We start from the raw sequence: 14,993 nt of genomic DNA on the forward strand, positions 1-14,993 counted from the left end.
ATTACAAACAAAAAGTCTGATCAAATAGTGTTTTCAAGAGTTGTTAAAAACAGCCAGAGCATATTCTAAAGCCCTGAGGCAACCCTAGAAGGAGGCCGTTTTGGGTCGCCACCAATTGAGCCAGTAGTAACCACAACTGGACCCCCCCCAATAATCTTAATAGGTGGTGGACTTCAAAAGCCGGCATTCCTAAATACCCGGGCCCAAGCCATTCAGGACCTTATAGATAATAACCAGCACTTTATATTTTGCCCAGAAACATATTGGCAACCAGTGTTTACGTTTAAAACAAGCAGGAGTCTGGAAATATGTGACAGTTGCATTATAGTGTAGCAATTTGGTTTGGTCTTGCCTGACTTTTGAAATTTTGACTTTTTAGAAATTGGTCTTTCATGTGGCCATTACCCATAAATTCTTAAATTCCTTTATATGGCATCCCCTAGGGCTCCAGCACTGGAAAATCCAGATTGAGTTGGGAAACCTTTTTGGACTTATTCACACATTCACATCAAATGTTTGCTTTATGAACAGTTTTATTATTGTTAATATATATCATTTATGCAGTTACTGTTACCTTCCCCCACCTTTTGGAGAAATGACTGTATTATGAACAACTTGTTTGGTTTATTAAAATTCTTCAAACAATTAAAAAACGCTTTACCAGCTCAAGCCCATCTGAAAAATGGTCCTCAGGATTACACAATTTACCTGTCCCTGCACTAAGAAATGCCATAGTAATAACTTCAGCACCACTTTAATCTAAGCGTTTCCTAAGAAGAGGAGAGTTAATTTTCTCATTTTTATTAAAACATTTTCATATTTATATAAGGTTAAATAAAAGCACTGTCAAAATGTTATGGTAGCTAAAATGATTAAAATATTTACTATATGAAAAGTACAAATTCTGAATTTATAAAATCTGGAAAAAAATCAATTACAAGTTCTATTATCTAAAGTTACAAAACTGACTATACCAGAAGACAGACACACACACAAACATTTTAGAGATTAGATGAGAGGACATTGTCACACAAGCAACTGCATGGTGTTCTACAAATCCAAATCCCATACAGACTGCTCCATTTCATCATCTGTAGTTGTGCACCAAAAATGGTATGTGGTGCAGATGGCTAAGTGATTGCCACCATTTTGGATTTTGAATGCAGCTGTTGTGTACTAGGTTTATGGACCAACTGGAGAAATAGGCAGAGATTACTATCTTTATTCCTATACAAAGGGTGGGTTTTGCACACAGTGCTTTCTATCAACCATTTCCCCTATTTTTGCATGATAAAGTTGTAGACTGGTTAGCTGCCCTCTCTAGCGCAGAATAAAAAGTATTTTTTCAAGTGTTCCTCATTAACATCTGTTACAATATCATTAAGCACTACAGATCTGGTATTAACAACTACAGATGCAAGTACCAAAAATCAGCACTGCCCATTTCAACATATTTTATGTACAGCTGATCTGCACTGATTCTGTGAAGGTGTGATGTTAAATATTATGACATTACACTGGTTCAAGAACAGCCAATTTCCTTCCTTGTAATTTTTCAGAATAAAGCTTTGTGTGATCCGATATCCCAATCCAGGTATTCTCTCCCTTACTGTCAGTTAATGTCAATTCCCCAGTCTCAGAAACCAGAGTGGATACCCTCAGTGAGCCCAATGCGCAATCACAGGATGCACTTCTAAAATAAGAATATGAAAACATTTAATGTACAATTATTTTAGAAGTGGCTCAGGTTCAAATCTAGGGAGAGCTTTAGAAGTAGGTATCTCAAGGCTTTTTAAAAAAAACGGTCATCAGCACATTAACTTGGCAACAAGTGACATGGAAATCAAGCCACTTAAGAGTAAAGGTGGTTAGAATTATGGTATAAAATGAGATAAGCAACGTAGTCTGTACCACTAAGAGAACTGTCATCTACAGCATCATGCCCAATTTGAAAAACAGAGCAAAGGTTTATACCAAAATTTACAGTGAACATCCACAAAGCTTGAAACAAAAGGGACTGAACAAATCTTAAGCCAACAGAATTAAAACTCCTACTGAAACACTAAGAAGTAAACTCTCTGCAAATATGCCAAACACAATCAATAAAATATATATGGGTTACAATTTTTATTGTTTTCAACAAGGGCTATGGAGTCAAAAGCCAAACACTTCCTTTTCTGTATCTCAGTTCCTTTTTGAAGATTTAGGATTCATTATACAGCATCCAGACAAATTTCAAAGGAATTTAGCCATAATTAACTTAAAAGGAGCTAAGGTAGTAATGACTAACTTCCCCAATTGATTTCAATAGTGCTTTCATTTCATGACTTTCTAGACTGGATGTTGCACAATGTCCTTTGTTTTCTATAAAACTGAAAAATAAAGATGGCATACAGTTTTCCATACTCTGAAACAAGGAACCTTAATCCGGAGTAAGACTCATTAGGGAGCCCTTGCTCCAGAGTAAGGAAAACTGTGTATGTCACTCTCATACTTTTCTAGGATAAAATTAAAAAAACACTGAAATCTTTGGTATTTTCTACACATGAGCAATTAAGAAAACAACCAAAGGACTCCCAGCCTGCCTATACAATTCCTTCTAATCTCTCCTTGTAGGCACCTTTGCAAGAGGTAGCAGCTTGTGCATGTATTCTAGCAATTCCAAGGAACTGGTCTTATTCTTAATATAATATTCATCCTGGATATTTTGCAATGCTGGGGTGAGATCACAGTTTGTGACGCAGCTGTCAATACACTCCCTCAGCCATGTTTAGCATCAAGCTATAAAGATTTTTTTTTTTTAATTAAAGCAATCCATGGAAGTTACATTGTCCTTAACACAAGTTGCTACTTTAAATACTCACATGGAGGAGGAAAAAACTACTCTACATAGATATTCAAATATAAGATTAGAGGTATGCCACAGGGGTTCCACCACCTTTTGCAACCTTTTACTGAAGTCTTCATAAACTATTTGTAAGGCATCCAGAATACAGGGGAAGGCAATTTGATTTATGAATAAGTGTTGGCTAAAGATGACAACAATTGCCAGAACTGAGAGAATAAGTATAACTGAGAGAGGGTTTACGGACAAGAACTCTTTAGATTTTATCTTCTTCTCACAGCCACGGCTGCATACTTTTCCTTTTGAAACCAGCTTTATTTTGGGAATAAGAACCTTGTTAATCTGACCAATTTCAGTTTTGATCCATACATCCTTCAACACTTGTCCTATTCGAGGGTAGATTTCAACAGGTTCTACATTTGGTAATGGTTTTTGCTTCAAAGCTTTAACACGCTGGCATATATCCTCAATCTTCTCCAGAAAAAGAAGGGGAGACTCTTCCTCCTGAACCAATGTATTCAGAGACATTAACTCAAGTTGCTCTTCTCTTATTCCCTTCATCTTTTCAATGAGAGGATCATATTCCGCCACAATCTGCATCTTCAATTCATCCAAAGCTGCAAGCAAAGCTTGTTTTTTATTACCTAGTATATCACTGAGTCTCTTAAAATATTGCAACACCGTTTTTTTATCCTCCTGAACAATGCTTTCACACTGAGCTTTCTGTTCTTCCAGGTTTTCAATAAGCAAACATACTTCAGTCCAGTGTTTATCAGTCAACTGTTCAAGGAGTTTGCCATGAGTTTCTCTTTCTTTCATGTAGGCACTCTGAAGGTCATCTATAGGATGTCCATGGTGTTTTCCTATAGTAAGACAATGGCCACACACTAATTTTCTGTCTAAAAGACAGTAAACATTTAGTGGCTGTCTATAATGTTCACTACATGTAGCAACCTCTGGACGCTCTTCTTGCTGATACTTTTCAATAATAGCCTTTAGTGCAAAGTTTACAGGCAATGAGTCTGTACCAGACGGAGGAATTTCAACAATGCTTCTACAGTTGGGACATTTCAATGGAAGTCTTAAGGGTCTCCATATGGAAAAGTTGCTTGATAACTGAAGAACACTTTCCAAACAGCTTTTACAAAATGTGTGTGAACAAGGCAGTATACGGGGGTCATCAAATATACTATAGCATATGGAACAAGTTAGTTCCTCTTCAAAATGATGCATTTCCTAAAAATAAACAATTTACAAAAATTAAGACACTTTATTAGTCTGTTTTTAAAAACTACTGTTTTAAATGCATGTTTTAAACACTTTATCAAAATATGTTAAGTAAATATTGGATAAACAATTTTTTTCTTTTTTAAAACATGCAAATGGAATCTGTCAAGCACTAGTCAGTTATATGCTTCTGACTCCAACTTCTCTATAAAACCTAATGTGATCAAAGCTACAAAGGACTTAGAACAACCCTCTAATGTAGCAAGACTGAGCTGTCAAGCAACCCCTCTGATATGAGACAAGTGACCAGAAAGAACATAAGTAGCTTTAACCTAAGCAATGACGGGGCACATTTTAAAAAGCCTTACTTCACAACTCATACAAAGTGGCACTATAAATTCAAATAATCAACATATGGTGAACATTAACTATACAGAAGGTATTTTCTCATAAGCAATTGGCATATTACTACACATAAGGATTATGTTAACAGAGAATTAAAGAACATGTGCCACAGCACAGTTTCAGATGAACCCTGAAATCACTTCTTTGCCTTTATTAAAAAAAAAAATAATAATAATCCTGAGATATAAAAAGCTTACATTTATTTGTAAAGCATTTTTCATAACTATTAGAGGTGAAGTGTAAAATTGGGTGGGGGGGGGGAGAATGACTCCAAAACAAGGACATTAAAATATTATTCATTTTACTATTAAATGATTTGCAGTTGCCACTACTTTAAAACTAAGATTAAAATTTGAGGCTGGCTGACCCAAGGTTTTCCTAGGGCATACACATCTAAAATATCCACATCATCAGAGAAAATTCAAGTTGTCCAGCATATTCATAATTCATATGCAGATTGTGTGTGGAATACAAAGCAGATTAGCTGTGGCTTGAGTGCTTAGTCAAGAATGGGCAGTTTATACAACTGGACATTAATGGTGGAAGAGCTGTTCAGTTGTTTTCTTGTTTTAATTATTGTGTTAAATGCTTTTGGGTTTCAGACAATTATCAGGTTGAGGTGGTTTACCCCCTTCCTAATTAAAAAAAAAATGTTTTGCGAGGTTTTTTTTTCCTCGGGGGAGGAGAGCTGTAAATCCCAATTCCTTCAGCAAAAGAGAACGTAATCTAATTAAGAGTAGTCTATTTCAGCTAAACACCAGCCCAATAATAGGTACCGTATTTTTCGGACCATAAGACGCACTTTCCCCCCCAAAAAAAGTGGGGGGGAAATGAGGGTGCGTCTTATAGTCCGAATGCTGTCCAGCAAGGCTGTTGTATAAGGATATTTGTTTGCCCGTGGTGTCCCATGTGCTGTCGCCCGCTGCTGCGTTCGCTTACTGTCGCTTACGGTACTTACAATTTACAGTTCAGGTGCTGGAGGTGATGTCAGCCCTCCCCGCCCCTCATAGCCACAGCCACTGACGGTAATCAGCAACGCCATACGGACGGGCGCCGAGGGTATGCCCGCCCACCACTCTCAGACACACCAAACCAATCAGGTGCTGGAGGTAATGTCAGACCTCCCTGCCCCTCATAGCCAGAGTCGCTCAATCAGCGATGCCGTATGGACAGGCGCCGAGGCAATGCCCGCCCACCACTCTCCTGGAGTCTCAATGGTCAGTCAGTCATTCAGGTCACATGATCAGCACAGAAAAACACCAATTCTCTAACGGTACAAAATGTCAAAGATGAAAAGATTAGCATATAAAATTGCGTTTAAACTGGAGGTAGTAAAATATGCAAAAGAACATGGAAACAGAGCAGCGGAGAGACATTTTGGGCCACCTCCAACTGAAAAAATGATAAGAGAGTGGAGGAAACAGGAGGATCAGCTGCAAAAACTTGATAAAACTAAGCACGCTTTTCGTGGGCATGCTGCAAAATGGCCACAGTTAGAAATGGACATGAAAGAATGGATCACATGTCACCGGAATATGGGCTTCTCAGTTTCTACAAAAATGATCATCTATGAAGCCAAATGCATTGCTGTAGAGAAAGGCATTAAGGATTTTACTGGCTCACCATCATGGTGCTACAGATTTATGAGGAGAAGCGGCCTTGCTATGCGCGCCAAAACTAGAATTGCACAAAAAATGCCACAAGAATATGAATCGAAGATTCTGTCTTTTCATAAATTTGTAATTGATGCTAGGAAAAAAAATGATTTTCCAATGGACCAGATTGGGAATATGGATGAAGTCCCGCTAAACTTTGATGTGCCATCTAATAAGACGGTTGACCTCAAAGGTGCCAAAACAATAACCATGAAAACCTCAGGACATGAGAAAACACATTACATTGCTGTGTTGTCCTGCTGTGCTGACGGCACCAAATTGCCACCGATGCTAATTTTCAAAAGGAAAACCTTTCAAAAAGATGTTATTCCACGAGGAGGAGTTGTGCATGTTCATGAAAAAGGATGGATGGACGAAAATGGAATGAAAGTATGGATTGAAAAAGTGTGGTCCAAACGTCCTGGAGGGCTTCTGAAAAAATCTGCTTTATTAGTGCTTGACCAGTTCAGAGCACATATTAGCGAAACAACAAAAAACAGATTTAAAGAGGTGAAGACTCATCTAGCTATAATTCCTGGGGGTCTTACCAGCCAGCTGCAACCTCTTGACGTTTCAACAAACCATTTAAAGAGAAGAGTGGAACAAATGGATGGCTGCTGGGAATCATGATCTGAGTCCTACTGGACGAATGAAGAGGCCTACTATCACTCAAGTTTGTGAATGGGTTAAAACATCATGGCAGTCAGTGAAGGAGGAAATCGTTGCACGATCATTCAAAAAATGTGGCATTAGCAATGTCTCAGATGGAACTGAAGATAATATCATATATGAAGATAGTGAAGGAAGTGATATAAGTGATTGTGAGCAACTGAGCTTCCTAAATTCTGACACTAGCGATAATGAGTTTTTGGGGTTTCCAGAAAACTAGAAAAGTGCTTGAGCCTCTAAGTCTTTCCTCATTTGTTAATGGAAGTGATGATGGTTCTTAACACCACTGTTGAGTTTACACTGTTAAATATTACCGTATTTTGCTATATTTTACGGTAATAAATATTTTAGTATACCAGTACTATTTGGTTCAGAATATTTTTTTCTTGTTTTCCTGCTCTAAAAACTGGGTGCGTCTTATGGTCAGGTGCATCTTATGGTCCGAAAAATACGGTATTTAAAACAATGTTCCAGTTTTAATTTTGCTTTTAACACTCCTTCCAAAAGGAGTTCTTTAGAAATCACTGCTTTAAAGTTACAAAACGTGTTCCATGAGGAAACTGTTAGTGTGCCACAAAAATAAAGAATGAAAAACTCCTGTGAGATTAAAGTAAGTATGCACACAGAAGAGACTTTCAAAGATCAAACACTACTTAAGGAAGCTTGCAATAAGTACTTCTGTGAGCAGGTAGGGGAATTTGGATGAGAGAGAGAGAGAGAGATCACTATCACAGCAAGGGAAAGTCTAATCGTTTGCCTTGGTCCCAGTTCAGATTGGGGGTTTCACAACTGTCATTTTCCACAGGGGCGGGGGAGTTCCTATTTCACTAATGGGAGCTTCTTTCCCTGGGGTCCCCAGTCTGAATCATGGGGATGATGGGGACAGAGGGCTAGATTGCCCACCAATCAAATTTTGATTTGATTCCCCAATCAAAATTTCCCCTTTATAGCTATTAACTTTGTTTTTTAATGGAGGAACACAGATGAGATAATCATGCAGTTCTTATAACGTACCATTTGACCCTGGTTTCTACTGCACTAAGTGTGTTTGAAGGATTCTATCACTCCTGATTCAGAGATGCAGTAGAATTACTTGTCCAGAGAAGACTGCCTATTATGTCCCTGCATGAGTTGCTGCTTTGGGCTGGCCTACATCCAATAAATAAGAACAACCAGAAAAGTAGGGGGAAGTTCTACTAAGAGCAATTCTTAAGTTCTCTAATAGTAAACTTTTGGGTATAAAAGTGAAGTCGGACTTCAAATACAAAATTTATATCCAGATATTTGAAATTAGGTGAATTAATAAAAGCAATAATCTCACATCTTCACTATTTATCTTTTTGTTCTGTGAAAACAACACAACTAAAGATTAAAAGGCCTATTATACTGCCAATTGTGGTTTTGAATGTTTATTCACCAAGAAATTACTATTTCTGTTCTCTATTGTATAGCCATTAATGTTCTTGGTTCCAGCCAGAGATTCCTTGGCAATGCTGTGGGAAAAATCTGTTATATATTTATTTTCCCCAACGCTGTGGGGAAAATCTGTTTAAGTACAGGTAGTATGGGTCAACCCAACACTACCTGTACTTTTAAATGGGATATTATTATTTATTTATTAAATTTTTGTACTGCCTCGCTCAGATGTTTCTAGGTGGTTCACAAATAAAAACAGATAAAAACAAAATAACCATTAAAACAATTTATAATTCACTCATTTTCCAGACTGTGCCTAGTAAATACATTTGTAGTCACCTATATTGGGCAGCAGCGATAAAGGGAGGTGCTAAAAGGCATTATCTCATACTGCACAGGAGGCGGCACTGGTAAACCACTCCTGTTTTCTACCAAGAAAATCACATGGAATGTGATCGCTAGGAGTTGACAGCACAATCTTTCCTTTTCAAAGGCCAGGCTAAAAATGTGCTTTAAGGCTCTTTTAAAAGATGGTAAAGGCCTCATTTTATATTAAAGAACAGCTTACTGTCTGGCATGGAGGACTCCTGCTAAGCTCACAGACTCCTTGAGTTACTACAGTTAGTTGCATGATACTTGGGATCTTTTATAATCTTCTTTTATCCAAAAAGAAAGCTCAAAACAGATTTTGTGTCTGTTTTTCCACTAAACTATTTTCTTTCAGCTACAAAAAATATTTTATTCTGCATTAGAAAGAGTATTATCAGTAGAATGAATAGGAGATAGGAAGGTTATGGCTAAAATTAAAGCAAAATGGACAGCCACACCCATTTAAACACCACCACCACCACCACCACCACCACAAGATTTACAGAAAATAAGCTTGCTTTCAGGATGGAAATACTACAATTTTCTCTCATGGAGTCTATACTGAAAGGGTTTTCTTTTTTTTCATGAAAAGGTGCAATTTTTTTTTAAGCTCTTGAATTACAATCCATTTAAAATATATGGCCGATATCCAGACTAGTGTTCCGTTAGCACAAGAGAAGTTGCATACATTTAAGTAGTTCGTGGAACTGCACAAAGTTTTGGTGTTCCGTGGCGGTGCTTCTTCATCTGCTACTGGAAGACCTTTTCCAGGACACATACAAAGTTACACAATTTATTTTTATGTATTTATTTAGTCAGCAACTTGTACTAGCACAAGAATGAGTCTGGGGCTGACATTCCTTCCTTTGCATAACATTCTTGCACTAGCGTAACAATCTGGATATGTCAGTGATTATGTTGGTTCCAGTCAATGATACAAACTAGATAAAACAATATATTTTAATGCAATAAAACAAATGCCAAAATAGTCCTAATATATACATAAACTTATTTTTACTATATTGAACTATGTTATGATTTAGTATGTGAGGCCCTAATTCACACAATGGGGTGGGGAGTGACTTTTCCAATTTCCCCTTACCCCTGCAGACTTCCATAACTCATATGATCCTGTTTCAGAGGGTCCTCCGAACCTCAGGAGCCAGTTTTCAGGGTGTACAGGAGGCTGCTATGCTGAGAAGCTAGTGGGGTAGTTTGAGTAAGTATCCTTCCGCTTGTGCTCCTCAGGATACAATGCACTCTTTTTATACACTGCTTCTAAAAATTCTCAAAATCTTCCCAAGGCTACTGTGTAGGTGCAAAACCCGTGAATTAATGTGAATGCAGCAAAGATCACAAAAAGGACTGTAATCCGGATTCAGTTTTGCACTAGTGCAAGGTGTTACACATTTGCACAGCATGTACAACTTGGCATGTATCTTAGAGGTCTTCCACTAACAGTTGTGCAACACTGCACACTACTACAATTTTGTGCAGCTCTCAAAACTTACTTACATAACGTCTATCATTGAGCTAGCACAACAATAGTCTGGATGTCAGACAGTATCTTTAAGAAGTTCTGCAGTTTGACATGTTCAAAATATTTTAGGTTTAAGAACTGTTTTTGTTCACACTAGTTACTTTCCCTGAAGCAATATCTTTTTTTTTTTTCTATATTTCTATACTGCCTTTCTGCCACAGCACCCATCATGGCTTATACAATGTAAGAATGGGTTTACATAATTTAAAATGTATTATTTTACTTATTTGCAACATCATACTTGCTCACTGTGCTGAGATTTGGAGAGAAATTCTAAAGCAAGATATATTATATTCTAGGACAATAAGAGCGGCGAAGTCTCACTATCTCCCCGCTTGTATCACATCAGCTGACTCCTGCCCAGCGGCCTTATTCCAGATTATCCGCTCCCTTCTTAGGAGAGTGGATCCGGTAGATGTTCAGTCTGGCCGCTGTGATCAATTTGCTCAATTCTTTGCTGATAAAGTCACCCGACTTCGGCTAGAGTTGGACTCTACTTCTATAGGATCTGATCAGATAGAGGAGATTTCGCCTTGTGACGTTACATGGGACACCTTTGAGTTGGTTGAGGATATGGACACAATTCTCTCGGGTATGGGTGAAGCAACATGTTGCTTGGACCCTTGTCCCTCCTGGCTGCTTAGAAGAGCCGGTGGGAATGTTAATTCTTGGCTACAGGAGTTGGTGGACTCCTCGCTACGTGAAGGTTTCATGCCAGCAGCCCTTAAAGAGGCGATAGCTCGCCCTCACTAGAAGAAACCCTCCCTGGACCCTGAAGTCCTTGACAACTATAGACCGATCTCTGACCTCCCTTTTTTAGCTAAGGTGCTAGAGAGGGTTGTATGTGCCCAGCTTGAGAGGGTCTCGGAAGAAACTAGTTATCTTAATTTTATCAGTCGGGTTTCAGGCCTCGGCATAGCACAGAGACAGCACTGGTTGCTCTGGTAGATGACCTTCTTCAGGACCTTGACAAGGGTAGTGTCCCGCTCTTGGTCCTTTTAGATCTCTCAGTGGCTTTTGACACTATCAATCATGCTACTCTTCTCGACCGCCTGCGTGGGTTGGGTATTGCGGGCACTGTCTTACAGTGGTTCCGTTCTTACCTTAGTGGGAGTGTCCAGTCAGTATGCATTGAGGACAGATGCTCTAACCCATGGCCACTCCTTTATGGCGTTCCCCAGGGTTCAATTCTTGCCTTTGTCCTCTTTAACATCTAAAAGAAGCCTCTGGGTCAGGTCATTTCCCAGTTTGGGGTGAGATTTCATCAATACGCTGATGATACTCAGCTGTATATTGCCATCCCAGACCATTCTGGAGATGCTGTTTCTGTGCTTACTCGATGCTTGGAAGCTGTTAAGGTCTGGATGAATCAAAATAAGCTAGGGGTGTGCATTTTGGAATTTTCTTGTTTCGATTTGTATCTGAATCAAAACACCCCCATTTTGTTTTGTACCCAAATTTTCTGAATCCCAATCAGCCCTGTTTTGTTTTGTACCCGAATTTTCCAAATCCGAATCGATTTGGATTTTTTAAAAGGGTCCCAGGACAAAAAGAGTGGGTGGTGGTGGTAGTGTCCAATGGATGGAAGCTACCACCCAAATTTCAAAGGAATTACGCAAAGGGCTGATTTTTTGTGAATTTTTTAAGTTTACACATCTTTAAGAATTTTCCCATAGGGAATAATGGGGATTCCAGCAAATGTATCGCTTCAAATCAAGGGGAAAGGGATGACCCAGAGTGGAGTGTGGTGGGTGGTAGTGCCCAATGGGGGCAAGGAAACTTCCAGAACTATCTCAAAAGAATTAGGAACATAGGAAACTGCCATATACTGATTCAGACCATTGGTCTATCTAGCTCAGTATTGTCTTCACAGACTGGCAGCGGCTTCTCCAGGGTTGCAGGCAGGAATCTCTCTCAGCCCTATCTTGGAGAAGCCAGGAAGGGAACTTGAAACCTTCTGCTCTTCCCAGAGCGGCTTCATCCCCTGAGGGGAATATCTTGCAGTGCTCACACATCAAGTCTCCCATTCATATGCAACCAGGGCAGATCCTGTTTAGCTATGGAGACAAGTCATGCTCAGCCACAAGACCAGTTCTCCTCTCCATTGGGCAAAGGGCTGATCTTTTGTGAATTGTTGAAGTTTGTGTCTTTTAAGATTTCTCCCATAGGGAATAATGGAGGTTTCAGCAGACCCATAATTCCACTTGGGGGGCACTGGGGTTTCTCAGAGTGAGGGGTTGTGTAGTGCACATAGGGTGCCAACCACCTCCATACCCACAAGCCCTTGGGGTACTGGGTTTTGTGTTTCTGAGGTGTTCATTGTAGATTTTCTGGTAGCATATGAGATTTTCAGTGAAAAACAAGAATACACTCTCATATGCTACCAGAGAATCTACACTCAGAACACCACAGAAACAACAAAACCCAGCACCCCATGGGTTAGCAACCCTTCCCCTGGCCAATGTGGGGTCAGTAAAGAGTGGCAAGAAGCAAAAGAGCCAATGGGGAACAAGGAGGGAATTGTCAGCAGTTCAGCCCATGATTTAGGTCACCGCTCAGAAGGCTGGAACGGTGGGAAATTCAAAGAGATGTCAAACACAAAATGGAGACTGACTCAGAGATCACTACAAAATGGAGGTCCGAAACAACAAAACGTTTTGTAGCCGAAACAGGGACATTTTGTTTTGTATACAAAACTTTTGGATCTGGAAAATGGGTGTTTTGTTTTGTCTACAAAACACCCGAAACAGGCTGTTTTGGGTACAAAACATTTTGTATCCGAAACGTTTCGCACATCCCTAAAATAAGCTCAGACTGAATTCCACTAAGACTGAACTACTTTTATTCAGCCCTTGTACCAGCCAACAGCTTGATGTGAACCTTGTTTTAGATGGGGTGGCGCTGCCCCCAAAGGAGCTTGTTCATGATTTGGGGGTCCTTTTGGACTCGCGCCTCCTGCTTGAACAGCAGGTGGAGGCTGCGGCCAGAAGTGCTTTTGCCCAGCTTCATCTGATTTGCCAATTACGCCCTTAACAAGGGCATGGGTCACTGTCATTAATACCTGCCGATCAAGGTATCTCCCACTTAGATTATTGTAACGCTCTCTATCTAGGGTTACCTTTGAGGACGATCAGGAAGCTACAACGGGTCCAGAATGCAGCGGCTCGCCTACTTATGGGTGCCAGAAAATATGACAGGCTAACACCTCTCCTGCAGTCATTGCACTGGTTGCATATTTGCTTCCGAGTTCAATTTAACGTTCTGATTTTGACCTTCAAAGCCTTGCGGGGTTTGGCGCCTGTCTACCTACAGACCCGCCTCTCCCATCCAGTTACATCCCATCCGGTCAGATCATCTCAAATGGCCCTTTTGTCGGTCCCTGATTTCCAAAAGGTTCAGGGCTCTAGGACCCGTGAAAGGGCCTTTTCGGTTGCTGCCCCACTTCTCTGGAACTCCCTTCAGATTCGTTTAGCCCCTTCCTTACTGATTTTTAAACCTCTATTGAAGACTTTTCTTTTTCGCCAGGCTTTTGCCATATAGTTTACCTATTTGGTTTTTTCTTTTTTGTTAGTTACTTCAGTTTTTCATTTAGAATTTTTACGTTGTCTTGCTTTACATGTTTTTTGTACACTGCCCAGAGTCTTCGGAGTGGACGATATATTAAATATTTCTAATAAATAAAATATCTGCCATTACAAGAGTGACTCCACTCTCTAAACTACATTTATTCTCGGTGAAAGTGAATGTTCATTTGTAGAAACCAGCTGACTTTAGTCTGTATGTTCAAAAGTGGTTATTTAATTGAACGATGCAAGAGGAATTGATGTCATAAATATGTGTCATTGTTATTCCATAATATGATAACTATCTGTCATTGTATTTTGAAGGGGAAATTATAATGAAATTATATTTTTTTTGAAGAGTGACTACTTTCAGACTGCATGTAAAAAGAATAGAACTATACATGGGGGGAAATAATGAAAACAAAAGAACAGTTATTCACAATCAAAATATTTGGGGAAATTTCTCAATATATCACACACATGTACACTGAATAGCACAGCACATAAACCTCCAATACTCACCATGAAATTACAGTAAATTGGTACAAGTCAGCCCAAGGATCAGGTACTGCTGAGAAAGAACAAGTTTCTATTTTCCTGGAAGAAAAAGTTAAAAAAAAGTACAATATTTTATAGGATAAAGATAGGGCAAAAAACATGAGAAATGAAGACCGGAAGGGTGTGAGAGACGCTTTTACCACCAAGTAAATCTCCTGGCTGGCTAGCAGAGGAGATGGCAGCCCCCCCCCCCCATTCGTTTGCTGGCCAGGACTGCTGAGACCAGCGCGGCTCTGCTGTCTGATTGGAGGCCTTCTTTCTTAAGTGCTTGACTTTCAACACCTGCAGGCACTGATTACACCAGCCCTACCCAGAGTCCTTCATGAGAGGAGGGATTCTGGGGGCTTTTAAAGAAGGGGGCTGTGGCAAGTGGCATCTGTGAAGACCAGAGGGGTGGTTGAGAGGGTCTTACCACCAAGTCTCCTCTGCTGGATGGCTGGGAGATTTAAAGCAGACTTCTCCCCCCCCCCCCCCGCCCCCCACACTCTTTGTTTGCTGGCTGGGACAGCTGATACCAGCTTTTAAAGAAGGGGACTGTGGCAAGCAGCATGGCCAGCCTTCAGGTGGCCCCCAAAGGGGGCCGGCCTTCGGGCTGGCGGGAGTGGGGTTGGATTGCGCCAGGCTTTTTTACAGATATGTGTTTGGGCTCTCTTGAATGGGATGGTGCAGGGAGTGTGTCCGGCAGTTCTGCAGTGGTGGGGAACAGAAGAATTGGTGCTGGCAGAGCATCTGGCCATTACAGCTGG

The 14,993-nt window shown here is 40.0% G+C and overlaps 1 protein-coding gene across 11 annotated transcripts in view; it reads right to left on the reverse strand.

The window, feature by feature from the left end:
* Positions 1 to 515: 515 nt before the first annotated feature.
* TRIM59 (tripartite motif containing 59) overlaps positions 516 to 14,993 on the reverse strand; it is a 32,215-nt gene continuing 17,737 nt past the window's right edge. For all 11 annotated transcript variants that reach the window (XM_053305750.1, XM_053305748.1, XM_053305746.1 and 8 more), the window contains 2 exons: positions 14,212 to 14,286; positions 516 to 4,081 (listed from right to left, as the gene is read on the reverse strand). In XM_053305750.1, coding sequence (XP_053161725.1) covers positions 2,861 to 4,081; positions 14,212 to 14,214 — 1,224 coding nt within the window. In that variant the 5' untranslated portion in view covers positions 14,215 to 14,286 and the 3' untranslated portion in view covers positions 516 to 2,860. The remainder of the gene's footprint in view (positions 4,082 to 14,211; positions 14,287 to 14,993) is intronic.

The sequence above is a fragment of the Hemicordylus capensis genome, chromosome 3 (assembly GCF_027244095.1).
Source record: "Hemicordylus capensis ecotype Gifberg chromosome 3, rHemCap1.1.pri, whole genome shotgun sequence".
Lineage (NCBI taxonomy): Eukaryota > Metazoa > Chordata > Lepidosauria > Squamata > Cordylidae > Hemicordylus > Hemicordylus capensis.